Below are 20,663 nucleotides of genomic sequence, written 5' to 3'. Positions count from 1 at the left end.
TGCTTTTGCAGCTCTCCATTGCAAATGTATGTAGAGGTGCAAGCTGCTCTCCTCTTAAATTGGGTTAGCTATTTGGGAGGGACTGGCAGGGATAGCAGATTGATTCACATGTGAGGCACATAGGGAGCCGGCTGCAAATGACTGTTTTGAAATGTTGCTTCTACAAGTGCAAACCTACTGTTAGGATAGGTAAATACATAAATGAGGCATGCTTCAAAATTGTTTTTGGCTAGTACACTGCTATTTGGGGGTCCAGGAACAGTATATCCTTATATATCCATTGTTCCTCTTAATATTTGTGAAACAGTCGGGGGGGGGGGGTGGAATGTGTCCGGGTATCCAAGTTGGAATAGGGCCAAACTGCAAATGAGCCCCAAATTGCAAATGACCCTTGATTCCCTACTACAAGGAGCCCTGATTACCACCTATGGCTCATGCTGAGAGATATATAACTGCACCTGCTAGTGACCCCTGGGTCCTAGCGCCAATTGTATGTCTGGATCAAGGCCGGGTGTGCTTCTTTAGGCTCAAGGACCTCCAGCAGATTAGCACCCGCAAAGTGCCCTGTGAGGGTCGTAAGGAGACAAGTGGTCCCTCAGATAGGCAGGGCCCAAGCTGCGGATGCAGAAAAGGACAACTAAAATGGCTGGGGGGGATGGAACATCTTCCATATGAAGAATAGTTGAAGAGGTTAGGGCTCTTTAGCTTGGAGAAAAGATGACTGAGGGATGGCATTATAGATGTTTATGAAATTATGAATGGGAGAAGAGAAAGAACTTTTCTCCAGTTCTCACAATACAGGAACTGGTGGGCAGTCAATGAAATTAATACATCGTAGGCTTAGAACAGATAAAAGGAAGTACTTCTTTAATCCAAAGAGCAATTAACACATGGAATTTACTGCCACAGGAAGTGGTGGTGGCTAGAAGCATAGATAGCTTCAAAAGGGGACGATAAATATATGAAGCAGGGGTCTATTTGTAGCTATTAGTCACAATGTATAGATGGAACACTATATCTGGGGGCAGTGATGCTCTGTGTTCAATACTGAAAGGGCTTCTGGAATTTTGGCCCTGTTGGTGGACCTCCTTATGGTACCTGGGTTTTGAACAGGCCATTGACCTGAACCAACATGGCTTCTCTTATATTCTTAATCTAATTAGTCTATCTATCAATTAGTTAATCTATCAAGAAAGTAGAACTTCTTGAGTGCTGTATCTAAGAATCCAGCAAAAAACACATTCCAAGGAGTTCTACTGAGCTTAGCTTTAAAAAGTAAATCAACTGAAGGATTGCATGATCGCCTAATTTCCATGGGGAGAGACACACTGCCACTGATTATCCTCTTGGACATTTGCTAATTAAAACTAGGGTTCGTGGGTACACATTTTATCTCCAATGTGTTTTTGGATAAACAAAGTTTCTCTTAAGGAAAAATCAAGATAAAATCAGGAAAACATAGCCATGCCAAACATTTACTGTGCATAAAAGGGATAACAACAGATTGCTTATTTTTTTATACCTTTAAATCATTTTTAAAAATGCATACCTTAAGACTTTTGTGCCTGAGGGACTGTCTAACTGTTTATGCCCTATGTAGGTTGTTGCATTCTGCAACAGCTAATAGGCTACAGATCCTTGGACCACAGGAGGTCTGCCTGGCCTTGACCAGGTCTAGGGCTTTTTTGGCCCTGTCCCCAGCCTGGTGGAATGAGATCCCGGAACAGCTGGGGGCCCTGCAGGAGCTGACACTGTTCTACAGGGCTTGTAAGACAGAGCTCTTCCACCAGGCCTTTGGTTGAAGCCAGGTGAGGCAAGATGGTGGAATATGTAGCCCCTCCTTCGAAATGCAATATGTAATATCATCTTCCCAGTTATATAGCTGTGGTGTGGTAAGAGGGTGACAGAGCTGGGGACTGGTGTGGGGAGGGTAAAGCGGGATGGGAGCAGGGGTGGGAGGATTTTTATGTTGACTGTTGTGATCCACTATGAGCCAACTGTGCTGGGTATGGCAGGATATAAATATAATAATATACAACTTTTCTCCTTGATTTGGAACCAAAGTGTCTTTCAGCTATGTTATCCCGTCCTCCACTTAATAACCACCCTGGAAAGGTAGGATAGGCTGATAGATCATAACAGGCTGAAATTCACCTAGCAGAAAAGGGATTCATTCTAGGTCTTGGTTCAACACTCTAACTCTTATACATGCCATGGTCACATGGTAGAGCATCCCTTGTTCAATCCCCAGCATTTCCGGTTAAGAGGATCAGGTAGTAGTTAATGTGAAAAACATCTACCTTAAGACTCTGGAGAACCACTGCAAATCAAAATAGGCAACACTGAGTAAGATGGGTCAGTGGCCTTACGATCCTTGGGACAGGGGCTGTGGCTCAGTGGTAAAGCACATGCTTGGAATGAAGAAGGTTCCACGTTTGATCCATTTCATGTCTAGTTACAAGGATAAGGCATTAGGTGATGTAAAAGACCTTTCTGAGACTCGAGACAGTCACTGACAGAACATATAATACTGACCTTGATAGATCAATGTTCTAAGGCAATTTCATATTTTCATGTAGGTTGTATCCTGTCACACTGCTCAGATAAGTATGAAGCCTAAGCCTTCCTCCAGAAGAGCAAGCTTCCACAGAGGAAGGCTCTGCATCAAGCAGAATGGAACAGTAAGGTACAAACCCATATTTCTCAACTTGCTTGTGTCCTAAAGTTCAATCATAGCTGCTGGTCAAAGCTCATTCAGTTACCAAGCTGTACACTAACCAAAGATTTCCTAATTAGACTCAATTCAAATGCAGTTAATTTAGAAAGTAGATAATAGTAAGATATATTAATATTATGGTTCTTTCATGCCAATCCCTTTTGGAGCCTAAGTCTCTGAATGTAGAAGAATCCAAGGTCACTGGCGTTGCAGCAAGGAATGCTCTGTTTACAGCAATATCACTGCTTAAAATCCACCAAACTGCTGCCCCAAGAAGCTACATCAAGCATGTTAAAAGGGGTATTGCCTCAGAATTAAGACTTTTGTGCCATCTGAGAGGAGCATAACAGAATAAGAGAAGTAAGATATCTTTGGAAAATTTAATTGAAAATTTACTGTTTTGTTGTTTGGAAGCATCAGATTTTCTAGTACACTTTGTGATCTACAGTTTAAGAGGAGATCTTTGTTCCCCATGGTTACAGATAATTGCCAGTTTTCTGCACAAATATTATACTAACATTTTGTTAGTATATTGTCAATTGCTTTCTTTAAAAACCAGACTGATTTCTTACAATAGAGGACAAAGGAAACCTTGCCCCAAAAGAAATGAGCCTCTCCTTAAAATAGGAGGTACAGGATCAAAAGAGCCCAGCAGGGTGAGGGACTGGAAGAGACATGAATGCTGGAAGAGACATGAATGCTGTTTTGAAATAACACAGGAATCTAGAATTATTCCCAACACATTTCCCTGATTTACAGTCCAGACGAAGTTCATTGAATATTTAATTTGAAGACCATCATTATTCAGAGGCATATAACCTTGGTAAACATTGCTTCTCATCCTTAAGTCTCTAAAGAGATCTTTTTTTTTCTACAACAGAAAATAAATACTGCTTCATCCCTTTTCTTTCTGGGTGCATACTACCAGGTTAGGAGAATGAAATCAAGTATTAATTTAAATCTCACATAGACTGAAAACCATCTCTTGGATCTATGTGCTACATTTTAAATCAAAAATATTTTCAGAGAGATAAAATAAGAGAGAAGTTACTAAAATCTTTCTTCCTATAGGGATGAGCATAGTAATTTTAAAATTTGGATGACTCCATCAGTTACTTTTTCATGCAAAAGACAGGTGTTCAGCTCCCCATATGGCTGAATGTTAAGAATACTTTCGGCTATCTGTATTACTATGCTTATGCTTTGCATGTTGCTTGACTGAGGACAGTTCCATTCTTGCCCACTGTAACATTCCCAGTTCTTTTTAATGTCATAAATAGCAACAACTGGAAAGCCCAAGCAAACTCATGCCCTGGCCACCATTCTGCAGCTATTAAGAGCACATGACTTAAGATCAAAGCTGTGACACGTTACTAACCCAGAAATGAAACAGCTGCTTTCACAGAACCGCTCTTATACAAACGTTTCTCCCTATATATAAATTACAACCTGGTAAAACAGGAAGGTAAAACTAATTAGATAATTTACAGTTATTATTTCAGCCTTGTCTTCCCAGGGGGGAAAATCCAGTTCTATAGCCTCTGTTTCCTTGTCGGAAGCTGGGTTTCGGAGACAGACTGAAGGCTGCCCTTGTAAAGTGGAAGTGAAGAGAGAGGCACAGAAAACCTGGCCTCTGTTCCTTCAGAAGCCTTGCAAGAAGTCTTGCAGCTGGGAGACTATTTCTGCATCCACCGTTTCCATGAGTGCTTGAAAGCCTGCCTCTCCCAGCAGCTCATGCTGTGCCTTCAGTTTCTCGTATACGAACTGCTGCAGCGACACAGAGTGTACTGGATCCTTTAGCGCAAGCTGTAAAAGGCAGATAAGAACAATAAATAACAATGAAAACAGTAGGCAAGCCCAGTGCAACCGTGACTCATTCATCTATTTTTTAATCTTAGCTGCTTAAAAAAAAATTAAGTCTTTTGTTTTCTATAGTTCTTACCCCCAGGAACATCGTTCAACAGTCAAACACTTTCAAAGAGAAATTCTGCTACTTCATCAGTTGAAACTTACTATAAGCACCAACACTAGGTTGTTAAAAATAACAACGATAACTGGACCCACTTCATTATCTTGACCAAGTGGTTCCTTTGATTTCTACTTCTCCTCTAATATCAACTTCTGAACCAGCCAGCATGAAACCTGATGGGAAGTTCCGCAGGGCCTGTAAAACAGAGCTCTAGGGCTAGGGCACAGAAGATCAGAGGTCCCCTCCATATGTCCACATACTTATATATGCAAGTTCATCTGGGACAGGCACCCGAGATCACCCTTGAAGCACCGGATGTGGGAGGGTTGGTGAGGGGGGGGGAGAGAGTGGTTTTTATGCTGCCATCTGTTTCTTAGTAATTGTGGGTTTTAATTCGGGGGGCGAATGTTTTTATGATTGAGAGTTTTATGCTCTATGATTGTAAATCAGTACAAGACGGTTCCCAGATAGCGTCGGGAAACAAATCTAATAAATACAGTTGCATAATTATTTTTGTTGTAGTAGGAATAGCAATTCCTACTTCTCCTGGAAAGTAGCCTGGGATGGAGGAGGTGCTTGCTATTAATTTTGCATCAACTGCAATAACTGAACAAGTCCAATGTCTGCTCGCCATGGGGGACAGGAGTCTTCCCATCTGTCCAGCCAGCATCCTTCTACTCCATCAAGAATAAGACTGCCAGATTTCCTGGTTTGGCAGAAGATGCCTTGTCAACAACCTGCTTCATTTGCTGTGACCTGCTGAGACACTGCAGGAGTGGCGGGCGGGGGGGTGGGGGTGGGTGACCGGTGATACCGACGATGTGCTCACTTCATTTCTAGTGTGATTTCGGAGTGACATAATGTTGGGGCAATCTTCTAGGCATTTGCCTCAAACTCTAGCCACAGAGTTTAGGGCAAATGCTACAATATTGCTCCATTTGACAGCATCATTTCTGGTGCAACCCAGAAATTATGTTAGTGCAGCGTCAACAATATTGCTCGCAAGATCCCCTCCCCTGATTGCAATCTTAATCAAGAAAGAGAGCAATACTTTTATAAGCATGCTTCCAGGCAATTCCTGTCTTCACTGGACAACAGAATATCTCTTCTCCTGTCGCTTCCACATTCGTTGAGATAATAAAAACTAATTACTCACAACCCAAATAATACAGATAAAGAGACGTGAATTGCTTACGTGGCTAGAATGAAGTGTTGTAGTAAATACATATTTCTAATGTAAGACATTCTCTCTGTTCTTATTTTTCCTATTTTCTGTTTAACTGTGGGTGAAAGATCCATCGTTGCACAGCTACAAAGGAGGGAAGAAGTCCACCTTTCCTCCGTCACCTATGCTGTTTTGACAGACATCAGCCCACTAAGCTGCTTTTAAAAGACAGCCACAAAGACTTCTTCCCCTGGAAGCTAGTTTGCACCATGTATGGAACAGGACTGCTTATACAGGTGTTGGTCACCAACATACTGGGTCACAAAACCGCACTGTAAGAAAAGGATCTGCTTAAAAATAATCCTAGAAGAACAAAGAAGGGAAATGCGAAAATGCAGCTAGCTAAATTATGAATTTTGTTCTGCCGAAGATTGTGTATTACTTTAGCGAATTAACATCAAGTGCCTGTCACACTACTGTAGCCGGAACAAAGGCCTATAAAGGAATAACACTGTATTCACACTTCAGCTTGTACAGTAACTGTCAACTTATTAATAGTATCTCATCTCCCTAGGCAACAATTAAAAAAAAACATTTATTCTTTCAGATGAGTTTAACCAACCTTAGCAGTTTTCTAATTATAAAAGTCTCACTGAAAAATTATGGTTAGGTAGTAGCTTTCCTACAGAATAGCTTAGCAGGATGTGTTACATCCCTGTGCAGTCTAAACATCAAATATCAGAAAAACCACCACATGTGCCACATTCAAAATGTAAATTGAGAGGCTGGTATTACAAGGATATGTGGCCATAATCTTGCAACTATAATCATTTTCTCTAGTTAAAAGACAGTGTTTGTTCCTTGTCTCTGATATGGTGAACGGTTTGCCTAAGGGTACCTGCATGAGCCAGATACACAGGCACAGAGAAAATTGCTTGTTATTGAAAATGGACGAAACCATAGGTTCAATACCTTAAAAACAGAATCCATAAAATAACAACTTATGGCTGAAAAATGGTTATTGTTACATCCCACTTGTTTGCATGCCACACAAAAACCGTATTGGGAAGCACCAAGTTTGGTGTAGTGGTTAGGAGTGCGGACTTCTAATCTGGCATGTCGGGTTCGATTCTGCACTCCCCCACATGCAGCCAGCTGGGTGACCTTGGGCTCGCCACAGCACTGATAAAACTGTTCTGACCGGGCAGTGATAACAGGGCTCTCTCAGACCGTTTATGCACTGGAGATTTCATGTCAGGTTGCAGGCTGAAGTATTAGTCGTGGCAGGTTGCTCCACCTCTTCCTACACCCACACCGGGGAGCATTTGGCTCGATGCACCTCATCCACCCCCGCTTTGTGCTCCTGCACAAGAACTGGGGCAGTGAAGTTCCCAGTGCATAAACGGTCTCAGCCTCACCCACCTCACAGGGTGTCTGTTGTGGGGAGAAGAAAGGGAAGGCGACTGTAAACCATTTTGAGCCTCCTTCGGGTAGAGAAAAGTAGCATATAAGAACCAACCGTCCTTCCTCCTCCTCCTCCTCCTCCTCCTCCTCCTTCTACAGTAGACATTTGCTTAGACGTGACAAAAAAAGTCAATATCCTGTGCAGTCATGCTTTCATACTCCCCAAATATTTCTTTGGTGATCTGCCCTGAACTCTGCCAGATAAAGATGTGTAGCTACACACTTCAAATTTAATTTCTGCAAAGAATTTGAACTTACCTCGCTTCTCTTCTGAATGAGAGCTATGAAAACCCATGGCAATGTTTAGTAAAGTGATCTTGTGGATTTTTTGTGCAATGCCAGGGACCACAGCAGAGGCTGAAGAACCCAGCACACATCAAAAACTGCAGGAGTACTAAGGGGTAAGCAATCAAACTACCTAGCTTGTTTACTGAGTGGTCACCATCCCAGAGAAATTGACTTTATTAGGAAGATAATTCATGATTCTGGAATTTAAAGGGACTGTTCTAACTTATAAAACGTTGGCAGTTGTATTGGTCTACTGGAACAGAAAAATCAAAACACTGACAGATCAACCTTAGGAATACCCAAAGTATTACAAAACAGTCAGCTACTCTGCAGGAATCTTCTTCAGGCTGAATGCTATCTTAAACAAACATAGCAAATAATGAAGGGTGTGTACTGCAGAGGGGGCATGGAAGAAAAGTCTTAATTTAGGTCAAGGGTCTATTTCAAAAGGATAGAAAATGTAATTTCAGAATTAAAGTAGAAACTTTTTTCATAACTCAAATGTCTATATCTCTGAGAAGGGATGATAGTATGAGGGATGCTGTATACTAGCGCCCCCCCCCCCAAATGCTTCGGCCTTGTTGGCCACACAGCTAACTGGATACCCTTGGACTCATCACTCCCTTTCAGGCTAGGTTGCCTCACAGTACTGTTAGGAAGAAAAGATAGAAGACCAGATGAGATATGCCATCCTGATAACTCTGACAGAAGAGTGGAGTAAAAATCTGATAGAAAGCATCAGTTCAGGTATGAAATTTTCATTTTACTTTCAGGGTTTTTTAAATGTTTGATTAAGCAAAAAGACTTGCTGTGCCTGGGTATTCTAGACTCTTGCACCTAAAAGTTAGTTCTGAACTATACTACTCCAGTAAAATAAGTCTTAAAAGAAAAGAGCTATTAACAACAAACAATGTACTTAACACTTACTATCTGGTACTTTCTAAATCACAGAATCATAGAGTTGGAAGGGGCCATACAGGCCATCTAGTCCAACCCCCTGCTCAACGCAGGATCAGCCCAAAGCATCCTAAAGCATCCAAGAAAACTGTGTATCCAACATTTGCTTGAAGACTGCCAGTGAGGGGGAGCTCACCACCTCCTTAGGCAGCCTTAATACACAATAGAATTTTGTAATCAAACATTCCTAGATATCTTGATGTAGCTGTCCATCCAATTTATGTCTATGACAGTCTGTAGCAAGCTCCCCTGTGCAAACAGGACCCCTTCCTCCCTTTTTGAACAAAGAAAAAGTTGGCTGGATCCATCTCCATGTAAGAGCTGGCATCCCCATTCTGGAACAACTGATGAGGTTGGCAACAGCCAATCAGAACCCACTACATGTTAAATAACTTGTTATATGTTCTGTGGGAAAGCTCCTACAACATGAATGCCTGAAAGCATCATTTGAGAAATCTTTCTGAAAATAAGAACAAGCTTAATGGCAAGAATTACTATTAGTGTTTAGTTTTGAGTAATGACTCACATTTGGCTTTGTGGAATTAGAGGCACCACCAACAGACCAACTAATTTAGGAATTTAGATTGATCTAAAAATGCCTTAAAGGCCAGGAGTATTCGCCCACTAGGTTCAAAGAGTCTCAGGGGCTTAAGCAATACAGAGAAAAAGGAATTTCTAGACCACATTAATGATTAATTTTTTTTCAGCTAATGAATTTATGGTCAGATTTTCTTTTTCAAAAATTACTACATTATATTCAGAATACACCACCCCTTCCAAACTAGTTTGCTTATACTTCATAGCGATACTCCAACAGAAAAAAAAATACACAAATGCTGAAATGTACAATACTATCATCTTCCTTAAGATTTACAGCATTAGCCAACTATATATTCCAGATGTCACAACTGTCAACTAAGAGTAAAACTTTACTACAAGGGCTCCTGAACTATGGAACACCCTTCCTCATGAGGTCAGAACGGATACTCTCTCTTGGGGGTTTCTGTGTATGTGTAAATGTCTAGTCTGTCAAGCTTTTGGAAACTGAGATTTTGACTTGACTGCTGATACTGCTCTGTTGGTTTTGTTATGGTTGGCTTTTAAGTGTAAGTTTCTTTTTTAACTTCTCATTTTTCAGATGTTAGGGTTGGATCCTACAAAGTGTGAGTGCAGTTTGGTCATGGAGACAGGTCTCTGCCTTTTGCAGCATCTTAGTGATGCCAGAAAACGTAATACTGTGGGCGGGGATAGAACCACACCAGACACTGCAGTGAATTCACATCTGAGGAGAATATCATCAAGGAAGAAAAAACACTGATAGGAGGAAAGACAACTTCACTGAGTCCTCCTTCCTTACTGCACTCCCTGGTGTACTTTGTCTATAGCAGTGGTCCCCAACCTCCAGTCCGGGGACCGGTACCGATCCATGAATCAGTCGGTATCGGGCCATGGCTCCTCCTCCTCCTTGGCTGCTGCCTCAGGGGCTGCCCTGCCACACTGCCACTGGCTCACCTTTGGTGCTCTCCAGTGGCCACCATGGTTGGGGCTCCCCCTCGGCGTGGCACTGCGCAGCTACTGCTGGCAGCGCCCCCCAGCAGGTGGCGGGAAGTCAGGGGCGCTGGCGGGAAAGCAAGTGGAGCAGGGGCTCAGGTGGTGGTGACGACATCCCTCAGCAAAAAAACTACCCCCCCCAGGCCTCAGTAAAATTGTTAAGCATTGACTGGTCCCTGGTGATAAAAAGGTTGGGGACCACTGATTTATAGGGTTTCCTTCACCATCCAGCGTCATCTTTTCAGGCATTGTGTAATCTTTTAATGTAGACCACTTTCAAGTATTCTTGTTGAAAGATAGAATGCTGTAAGCAAACAAACCTTTGTAAAAGTCACACTGGTGATTTAAATGAGAAATGTTGTGTTGTTTTCCATTTGGGGAGTTTTGTTGCTAAGCAATAAGGTTGTTAGAAAATGATGGGAACTGCCCCTCCCCCCCCGCCGCCGCCAAAGTACATCACAGCCATGCCATTCAATGAATCATAATCATTCACAAACTCTTCCCTCGCTTTTTCCCCTGTCTGAATTTACCACTTGCTTTCATCTATATTATAGGAGTGATGGAGAGGAAATAGTGTCAACATTTCATAATGTGTCTGCCATGGAAATATACATGAAGTAGTGCCTTGCAACAACTACAAGTGCAGATGTTTTATTAACACAAGAAAAAAAAATCCAGGCACTATAACAGAAAGGAGGCAATATGAAACCCCTATCAAAAGCAGCTTTTGCTAAAAAAAAAACTCAAGAGGGCATTTATCTTGTCATGAGGAGTTTGCCATGGTCAGCTACCTCCTTACCTTATAAAGCAGTTTTCAGAACCTGGGAGCACATATCAAAGTAGATGTTCTTGAAGTGTAGGGAGACAAAGAAGTGTGATTACTCAGAAAACTGCCTACCCACTTAACAAATAGTTGTGACTTTGCTCGATGGCCCTCAGGTATGCCTTCTGCCTTAACTGTAAGTTACATACTTCAAAAATAGATCCTTTTTTATACCTATCTGGACTAAGTAGTTCCAGGGAATGGAGACCAGCTTATGCATTTTGTAGGGCAAAAATAAGGATGGTGCAAATGCCCGATTTACTGCTTGATGGAATCAGGATTTAGGATAAAGAAGAGGCCTAGGTTGATACCAGATAATATAACAATCCGTTCTGGGGGACCTTTTGGCTGCCATCCTCTGAGGTTAGCAACTGAGGAATTATTTTTTAAAAAGTGGAGATGGAAGACATGAGTAATCACTAACTAAAACAAAAGGCTGTTCAGGAAATTCTGAAGCAAGTGATTATTGCCTGAGATACCCTGCTGTACCTTCAAGACCCTCCATCTATTTTTCCCTTCTAAACTTTGTCACAACTTCACCTGTAATCTCTCCACTAAGGGGAATGCCTATCTCTCATATGCCCTAGACAATCAAGCAGTTACTCAGTCATCTATAAATAATCTTTTACGCATACATACTCCTTGACATTCAATGATGCAAATCTAGTACATCACTTACAAACACTTCCCCCTTATCTCAACTGTTGTTCCTGCAAACATTAGCATCTGCGTGTATTCATGTTACACAAGGGCTGCCTTGGAGTCAGCAAGGTTGGTGACCTTCAACTTGCAATTTTCCAAATAAACAAGCAATGTTCTTTCTAAGTTGGAGGAGCTGTAAATTACCACTGGCAAACTGCATACATTTTCTTAGATGGATGGCAAGGTAGCAAACTTGAAAGTTGATTTCAGCAGGATCCTGATTAAGGTCTGACCTACTATCTACTCCTTGGATCCCTGTTTTTCTTGGCTGGTGAAAGCCTGCAAGGAGATGGGGGGGAGAAGCCCTGAAAGAAATTATTAATCACCCCCTCTCTTGGGGCTCTTTCTGTAGCTCCTTTAAGGAGGCAGTGGCAATACTTCTCCATAAAATACATGGTTAGATGAATGGGACCTAGCTAATTAATACCTTGTATCAAAACTTCCATTCCTGGGAAAGGAGATTGAGCGAGCAGTGGCCAAGCTGCTTCAGGATTTCCTGGATGAAACATTGGCCCTGGATCCTTTCCAATTCAATTTCAAGCCAGATAGCTCTGGTAGCCTTCGCTGACCACCTCCGATTATATCTTGACAAAGGCTGGACAGCACTGCTAATCCTTTTGGATCTGTTGGCTGCTTTTGGCACAGTTGACCATTCAGTTCTATTTGATCACGTAACTTCCCTAGGGTTGAAGGAAACTGCACTAAGGAGATTCTCCTCGATCCTCTAGGGGTATTCACAGACGGTAGCTGCTAGTGAAGAGAGGTTGGATTCCTAGATACTAGCTATCCTGTGGGGTCTGGCAGGGGTTGATCCTCTCTCCAATGTTGTTTACTATCTATATGTACCCTCTGACAGAGGTTTGGAATGAGTGCCATACCACTCTGCCAGATTGCCAGAATCTTGGATCTGACGTTGTATCGGGATGCCATACTGGACAGGAGAGAGCTGGCTGAAGTTAAACCCTTCAAAACTGATGATGTGGTTGGGTGTGTTCAGGGTGGCTGGTTTTATTTACATTTGACAAGTCCAGCTGCCTGCAGTAGATCCTGTTACAAGCTTAGGGGTGTGATTTTTCCTTTACCTTGAATAGATATATTTCCAGAGTGGCAGACAGCATTTTATCATCTACACCGAGCCTGCCATCTGGTCCCTTATCGGTCCTGCTCTGATTTTGCCACTGTGATCCATGTGATGTCACCTCCAGATGAGACTATTGCAACACAATCTAGATAAGGCTGCCTTTGAAGATGCTTTAGAAGCTTCAGGTGGTCCATAGTGCAGCTGCTAGACTGTTGCCTTGGTCCCCCTGGTTGCACATGTAACATCAATATTTTGCCATCTGCACTTAGTTGCTAGTTTATAGGGATTTTCCCTAGTTCTTTTTTTTTTAAGGAAGAAATGTTTAAAAATTACAAACTAGAGAGTTGGCCAGTTGTTTAAATTTTTCTGTTGGCAAGTTGACTAATTGGTTTTACTGTTCTATTTATTGCACTTATTTATTTGTATTCTATTTAGTGTATTTCAAATGTTGTAAGCCTCCCAAGTCTCCTGTGGAGAGAGAGAGCATGCGGGCTGTAAAATAAATAAATTGAAATGTATTTATATTAAACCTAGAGGTGCCTTGAAGCTTGCAATTTTTAAATAACCACATTAAAAAAAATAATTACTTTAAAAAATGCTTTTGAATATCTGAAACAAACAAAAAAAAAACCCAGTGATGAAACATATAAATGTTTATCCTCTTTGCTAACTCATCCTGTCGAAGCGTTGGCAACTACTGAAGAAGCAGGGCATGATTGCTTTGAAAAAGTGTTGTGGAGTGTTCTATTTATTATTTATTTGGACAAATTCTGTGCTAGCTCTCCAGGGAATCTGCCTGAGTAAACTTACAATGTAAAACATAGAGGTAATTAACACCAGGCATTTAAAAATGCAAGCTAGAATATAGTACAAAATAAAACATGGAGCAATTCAAGATGAGATTTAAATATTTCTCAGGCTATGTATCGACTATAAAGCAATGTTTTACACTATTAGTCCCTGTATTGGAAGCCTGGTTTTGGCCTGGCACCTTAACAAGAGTTGAGTATGTGCGAAGCAAGCCTTAAGGAGAAGGGCATCCCACAAGGGAAGTGTCACTACTAAAAAAACTTGGTCTTCAGCTGCCACCTGCCCTACCTCTGAATGTAGATCTTCTGAGAGCAGGGCTTATGAGGAGGATCTCAGCTGGTGGGCGGAACAGTAAGGGAGAAGGTGACCCTTGAGGCACTGGGATCGCAATTCATTTAAGGCCTTAAAGGTCAGAACTAGCACTTCAGAAACTGATGGACAGCTTATGTACATTTCCAACCCAGAGGTGATATACAATGCCTGTATCTCACTCTTAGCAATGACCTGATTGCTGCAGTTTGGACCCACTGGAGTTTCTGTACCATTTTCAAGGGCAACCCATAGAAAGCCCATTACAGTAATCTAGCCTGGATGATCACTGTAGCCTGGATCATGCTTTCTGAGGAAGGGCTACAGCTGGCATATCAGCTGAAGCTGATGGCAAAGAGAAAACCTGAATCTCCAGTTACAGACCAAGATACAGCCACATCCCCAAATTATGAACCTGCACACTGAGGGGGAGAAGAATGCCCTCCATGATAGGCTGACTCTGCAGTTCTTGTTGATTCTCCATTGACCAATAGCACTTCAGTCTTGTGTGGACTGAGCTTGAGTTTACTGGCACTCAATCATCCTGTCTCCAGGCACCTGTTCAAGAATTCTACAGAATCAATTGACTCAACTGTCAAGGAGAAATGGAGCTGGATGCTATCTGCATATTGGTGCACTTTACTCCAAATCTCGGTCCCTAGCAGCACTTTTTGAAAAAAGGTCACATAAGAACAGAGTCAGTGTAGCCTGGTACCCCCTACTTGTAATGTAATCAGCCTATCCAAAAGGATACCATGGTTGATGCTTCTGAAAGCTACTGAGAGGTCCAAGAGAAAACAACAGGGACATACTTCCCTTCACTCTCTCAACTAAGATCATCAGTCAGGGTAACCAAGGCCATTTCTGTCCTAAACAGATCTGAATCCAGATTTTCTATACATTAGAATGCCCTGAGGTATCAGCATTGGAGAAACCTAGTTCAGGGAAGACACATGCATTCTAAAACTGAGTAATGTAACATCTGAACACTGAACAGTTCCTGAAGTTTGAACATGTCCATAATCTATCAATACTAGTGGCAAAGTGGGATGGAGGAAGGGCCCCTGCAGAGGAGGCTAGGTAAATTCCGTGGTCAGGTTGGTGGGCTCTGTAGGAGATGTGTCCTCTTTTACCACTCACCCTCCACTCTTGTGAAGGCAAACAAGGGTGGCCCAGATGGTGAGGGAGAGGGTTCCAGCGAGCTCTGACCATGGAGAGGAGGCTGGGGAGGTGGGTGCAGGTACCACTCAAGAGCCCCAGTGCTGCTCAGCCTCTGCCCCATGCCCTTATGGCCTCGTTGCTGTAGAACAGGACGGGCAAGGTGTCAAGGTGGAGCATAAGGCCTTCATGAGGAGTCCCTGTGGTAAGGAGGAGTGGCCACGCAGAAGCTCTGTTGATCTTTGGCCTCTGCCTTTACCACCTGCAGCTCCCAGGCTTCCGCCTAACACCAAGTGCTGAGAAGCAGCACTAAAGAAGAGGAGCAAGGGAATGGGCAAAGAAGAGGAGCAAGGGAATGATTGGCCCTCACTCAGGTTCTCACACTATTTGAGAATGCCATCCCATTCAAGGCATATCAGAGGTCTGGCATGTCACCGGAAGCATGGTAAGCTTTTTATAGGTACGCAAAGTAACAAATACTCACTAGAGACTGTATAGAAAATGTCAACATGCATGGAGTAAGTTGTTAAGGATACTAGATATCATGTTTAGTGAAATGGGAATGCATTTTTGATAATCTGATGTTAAGTGTGAGAAGTACCTAATTATCAACTACTTCATACAAAACATTTTCAAAATACATTAGCATAATTTTCAATTATATTAAATTGCTCTGATACAAAAACGTAGCTTCTGGATTTATTTTAAAAAATGAAACACAACCCTCCATGTATTACTTTACTACTAATAAATTAGTAAAGGTAAAGGTATCCCCTGTGCAAGCACCGAGTCATGTCTGACCCTTGGGGTGACGCCCTCCAGCGTTTTCATGGCAGACTCAATACAGGATGGTTTGCCAGTGCCTTCCCCAGTCATTGCCATTTACCCCCCAGCAGCAAGCTGGGTACTCATTATACCAACCTCGGAAGGATGGAAGGCTGAGTCAACCTTGAGCCAGCTGCTGGAATTGAACTCCCAGCCTCATGGGCAGAGCTTCAGACTGCATGTCTGCTGCCTTAACACTCTGCGCCACAAGAGGCTCTTAATAAATTAGTACTTAACTACAAAAATAGTAGGACATAAAGCAAGATAGTTAGCATGTCCAACTGCTTTCTAATAAGCCAGATTTTTCCTGTCTGTTCATTTATATCCCATCTTTTTCAAAAGAAACAGTCAAGGTAGCTAGCAAAGAAATTGTGTTCACCTTGGTAGTTCATATACTAAGCAATTTTGAATTTTATTGGTGACGTAGGAAGGACACTTAGTGGGGTACACGGAGATAAAATTTCATTCTACTTCTGCATCTGGGCTGGGGGGGGGAGGTTTAATGATTGCTTATTCTTTCTTGCCCTCCCTCTTCAGCAGAGTGCCTGGCTGCGGGACAAGTAGCAAGTGCTCCAGGCAGGCTGCAGAGAAGTGCCTCACTTGCCCCCCTCTTTTCTGCTTGTTCAACAATAACAATATACGCTTATAAAGAAGAGGGGAAAGACAGACATTAGTTTGGTGGCTGGTGATAGCTCTTGATAGGGGAGAGGCCAGATGACTATACTATTGTACACGAATAAAGAAAACAAAGGCAAATTTAAATATTACAAAGCATACATCTAATATCTAAACAAGTATAAAGCATACATCTAAATATCTCAAATTAAATGCTACCAAAATTTGCTGCCCTGAATGTCCTCCTGTTCTTTTCCCTGTAACACCCATCATTACAAAATGTGCATTATACTATCAAGATCAGTGCTGCTCCTGCTCTTGCTCACTGTTTGCTCCTTGTTGGAAAAAGGACACTTATAGCTCAATGAAGTCATATCATAGGTTTTGAAATAGTGTTATGTTGTTGGGAGAAGGAAGAACAAGGTAGGCATGCTATGAATCCAAAGTCTGGCTTTCAAGCCTGAGATATCTGATTCCTTGGATTCATTCCACTTATGATGAAAACTTCCCCTCTCAGAAGAGCCTCCTTCATAAGGAGAACGGCAAGGCTTGAATCCAGTTGCAGCTTGGAGACCAACAAAAATTTTTGGTGGAAGGTCTAAGCTTCCACCAAAGCTCCCTTGGTCAAGTGACTTGAATCTAGCTGCTCTACTGGAGACAAACACCGCTACATATGAAGCACTCTTCATAAGAAGACAGTTCCTTGCACCAGGGGAAAGCACTGCCCTTAGTGGAGCCGATCCATAGGACCCAGCCTCCCAGTTTCAACAGTAGCTATTCTGAACTGATTCACAAACTGAGCAAAGCTTTGACAAAGAGCTGATTTAACCAAAAGAGTCATGCAGGAGCAAGGAGAAATTATCATCGGTCACATCCTACAACATGGCAAGGCCAAGCCTTATCACACCTTGGCTTCCCTAGTCCTCAAGGCAGCTGTGGAGGATAGTGACAATGAGATTCACAGTATCAATCAGAGGTGTCAGGAGGCTGTCTCATTACATGTGTCATACACTGAGCTTCTGAACCAGATAGTGTGTCTGTTGATCCCTGGAATACACCCAGTTACACAAGAGAACAAGGTTTTTCTGAGCATATAGACTGAAGAATGTATCTATCCGTTTGTAACCTGAATGCACATTTGTTTCATTATATCTGTAGGAAGACATGTTGTGAATGGTCCCGGAATTTTAACCCAAGACAGAATATCTCCGTTGTCATTTATGTCTGTCATCCATACGAGAGATGGCTAATCAATATCAATAAGGGAATTCAGGAAGTTCTCTCTCAAAAAAAAGAACATCCTAGGTATAACGGGTTCAGCAAACCCTACATCCATATGTACAAGTGAAAAAATATTGCACTTAACCTTAAAGGAAAGAATGTGCTCATTCTTTAGTTGGTCAGTAGGAGGCATTATCTGCCAAAGTTCTAACATACCAGGGTATGAGTTTAACAAAAGTAATCAACTTCACTCTTCAATCATTTTGTTCCACAATTCCCTAGAGCAGATAAACCAAGCTGGAGCATGTGGCCAACTGACATTTCAGGTTTATCTGCACCACTGCTGCTATTAAAGCAACCTTCCTGAGCAACAGGGTGTTTCAGCAACAAACTGCCTATACCAGGGGTAGTCAAACTGCGGCCCTCCAGATGTCCATGGACTACAATTCCCAGAAGCCCCTACAAGAATTCGCTGGCAGGGGCTTCTGGGAATGGTAGTCCATGGACATCTGGAGGGCCGCAGTTTGACTACCCCTGGCCTATACGGTCTTTGAAAACGGTTGTCTAAAAGTAATTAGGTTGGGGGGGGGTGTGGAATCCTACCATGTTTAGATTACAGTAATCTTGTAAAATGAATGTGCTGTAGTATGACACTGATGTCAGATAACAGCTAAAATGTTTGGATGCCAAATCTCACATTAAGACTTCTGAACTGCATTGCCCTTAATAGGCTACCTTTGACTAAATAAAGGTAGTTTTATGCATTTCTAATATTTTAACTCTCCATAAAAAAGAACCCCTGAGGTGACTCACATTATAGTTAATATAAAAAATAACTGCAGCACAATTAAACTGATTATACAACCTGAGTGGCAGAAAAGCAGCAGCTAGATTTATTCCTAGTCAGTGAGAGACTCTCCACCTGCTATATATATAAATCAGCAAAATAGCGGGGGGGGGGGGCTGGTAAATTGGCTGGTCTCTCCAGGCACAGCCAGCGCTGCACCACAGGGGGGTGGGGCACGGGCGTTAGTGCACCGGTGGGCGCACACATGCAGACTCTGCACCGGCGTGTGTGTGCCCAACGGCGCACTGATGCCCGCGCCTTCCCTCCCCCCCCCCCGTGGCACGGCACTGGCTGCGCCGGGAGAGATTAGCCGCTTTGAGCACCGAAGCGACCAATCCAAAACTAGACCAAGATGACCCCCATTGCCTATTAAGATTAGGGGTACAGGGCTCTTTTAAAAATAAACCTTCCCTTTAGCTGTTGCCCTCATTTACAGGATATAGTTGAGGAAGCAGGTATAAAGGGTTTGTGTTTGCTGCTATGAGGTACGTTTTGTTGTGAATAAAAAGAATATGGAAATCACTGAAGCAAGAATTGTGTAAAAATACAAAAAACGTACTTATGTACAGGCTGTTTTTCAACAACAGGCCAGCAGTACAGGTCCCCAGGCAGTCACAAGAGAAGCATGGATCAGGCATTTAGGTTTGTTTTAGCTTGCTTGCTGTGGCAAATGTGCTCTCACTGCCAAGCCACCAGGCGATCATTTCACGCAGGATTCCACTCACACCAGCCTGCCCCTTCCCAAGCATCAGGCTAAAGGGTATCAGGGCCACTTGTCATGAGACAGGCCTTACAACCAGGTAGGTATTGTGTCACATGAACCTGCCTTATACTGAATCAAACCACTGGTCCATTGAAATCAGTATTATCCACGCCAGTGGTTCTTAACCACCATCAGGCCGCGACCCCAACTGCAGCGGTGATGGCGGCACACACAGGCGCAAAACAATCTGGAGGCAGCATGGAGGTGGCCAGTGCCATGGTTCCTCCGCTGCTGCCTGCTGCTGCCACCCCCAGCCAACCGCCACCTGCCACCACCACTGGCTGCCACTGGCCACCGCCACAGCCACCAACCTGGCGACCTCGTGGAAGGGGCCAGATCCCACTTGGGGTCAGGACTCCAAGGTTGAGAACCACTGGTCTACACAGATTGGCAACAGCTCTCCAAGGTCTCAGGCACAAGTCTTTCACATTACCTACTGCCAGATCTTTTAACTGGAGATACGAGGAATTGAACCTAGGCCCTTCTACATGCCAAGCAGATGTTCCGCCACTGATCCACAGCCCCTCCTTTTTACCAGGAGGAGCTACCCTTTAAAATGTCTTGATGAGGGAGACCAAAATAGTATCTGTGCTTCCTGCTTGCCGCTATGCTTCCTTCCAAGATTCCCGCCCCCCTCTGAAAGGTCTCTGGATGTTGCAGCAACACTCACACTGGCTCCTATACGAAACAGCTCATTGGCTGTTTTACCTTCCAGAAGCTGGGCAGTCTCCAATCCACAACAAACATTTTCAATTCTGTTTGGAAACTAGGAGGGTCTAACTAGTAGGTGGAGACCACTGTTCCCTCCAGATTTTATTGAATATGAGACCCATGGGACAATGTGATATTGAAAAGTGACTGAAAATAATATAGTATTATAACTACAAGTTTGTTTCACATTACTAAGCCACTGAAGAAGATATTCATCTCCGAAAACAAGGCTTATACCAGATCTCATTCTACTAGCTACTTCATAAAACAGAATGAATTATTCAGCCACAAGTAGCTGGCTTGGTGTTTTCTTTTCTTCTGGAAACGGACAGCTAACATTGTACTTTCTAGACCAGAATATATGTGATTTCTGAACATTAGTTAAATGAATTCCTTGGGAGGTGGTGGGTTCTTCATCCTTGGACATTTTTAAACAGAGGCTGGATAGCCATTTGACGGCGAGCCTGATTCTGTGAAGGTTCAAGGAGTTGGCAGGTTATAGTGGATGAGCGATAGGGTTCTGAGTGTCCTGCACTGTGTGGGGGGTTGGACTAGATGACCCAGGAGATCCCTTATCCAATGATTATCCTATGATCCTATGATTATCCGATGATTCTATGAATTAGGCATTGCATGGGATTTATTTTAAGTTGTTCAGCAATATGAGGAAACCCACTGTAGTAATTTA

At 42.8% G+C, this 20,663-nt stretch overlaps 1 protein-coding gene across 3 annotated transcripts in view; it reads right to left on the bottom strand.

The window, feature by feature from the left end:
• Positions 1–3,082: 3,082 nt before the first annotated feature.
• Positions 3,083–20,663, bottom strand: part of IPO11 (importin 11) — a 92,477-nt gene continuing 74,896 nt past the window's right edge. For 2 of the 3 annotated variants that reach the window (XM_077347209.1, XM_077347210.1), the window contains exon 30: positions 3,083–4,522. In XM_077347209.1, coding sequence (XP_077203324.1) covers positions 4,358–4,522 — 165 coding nt within the window. In that variant the 3' untranslated portion in view covers positions 3,083–4,357. The remainder of the gene's footprint in view (positions 4,523–20,663) is intronic. The other variant, XM_077347211.1, reaches the window with a different exon arrangement.

Source organism: Paroedura picta, chromosome 7, assembly GCF_049243985.1.
Source record: "Paroedura picta isolate Pp20150507F chromosome 7, Ppicta_v3.0, whole genome shotgun sequence".
Taxonomy (NCBI): Eukaryota; Metazoa; Chordata; class Lepidosauria; order Squamata; family Gekkonidae; genus Paroedura; species Paroedura picta.
The sequence above is the reverse complement of the archived record's forward strand: the minus strand, read 5'-3'. Positions and strand labels throughout refer to the sequence as shown.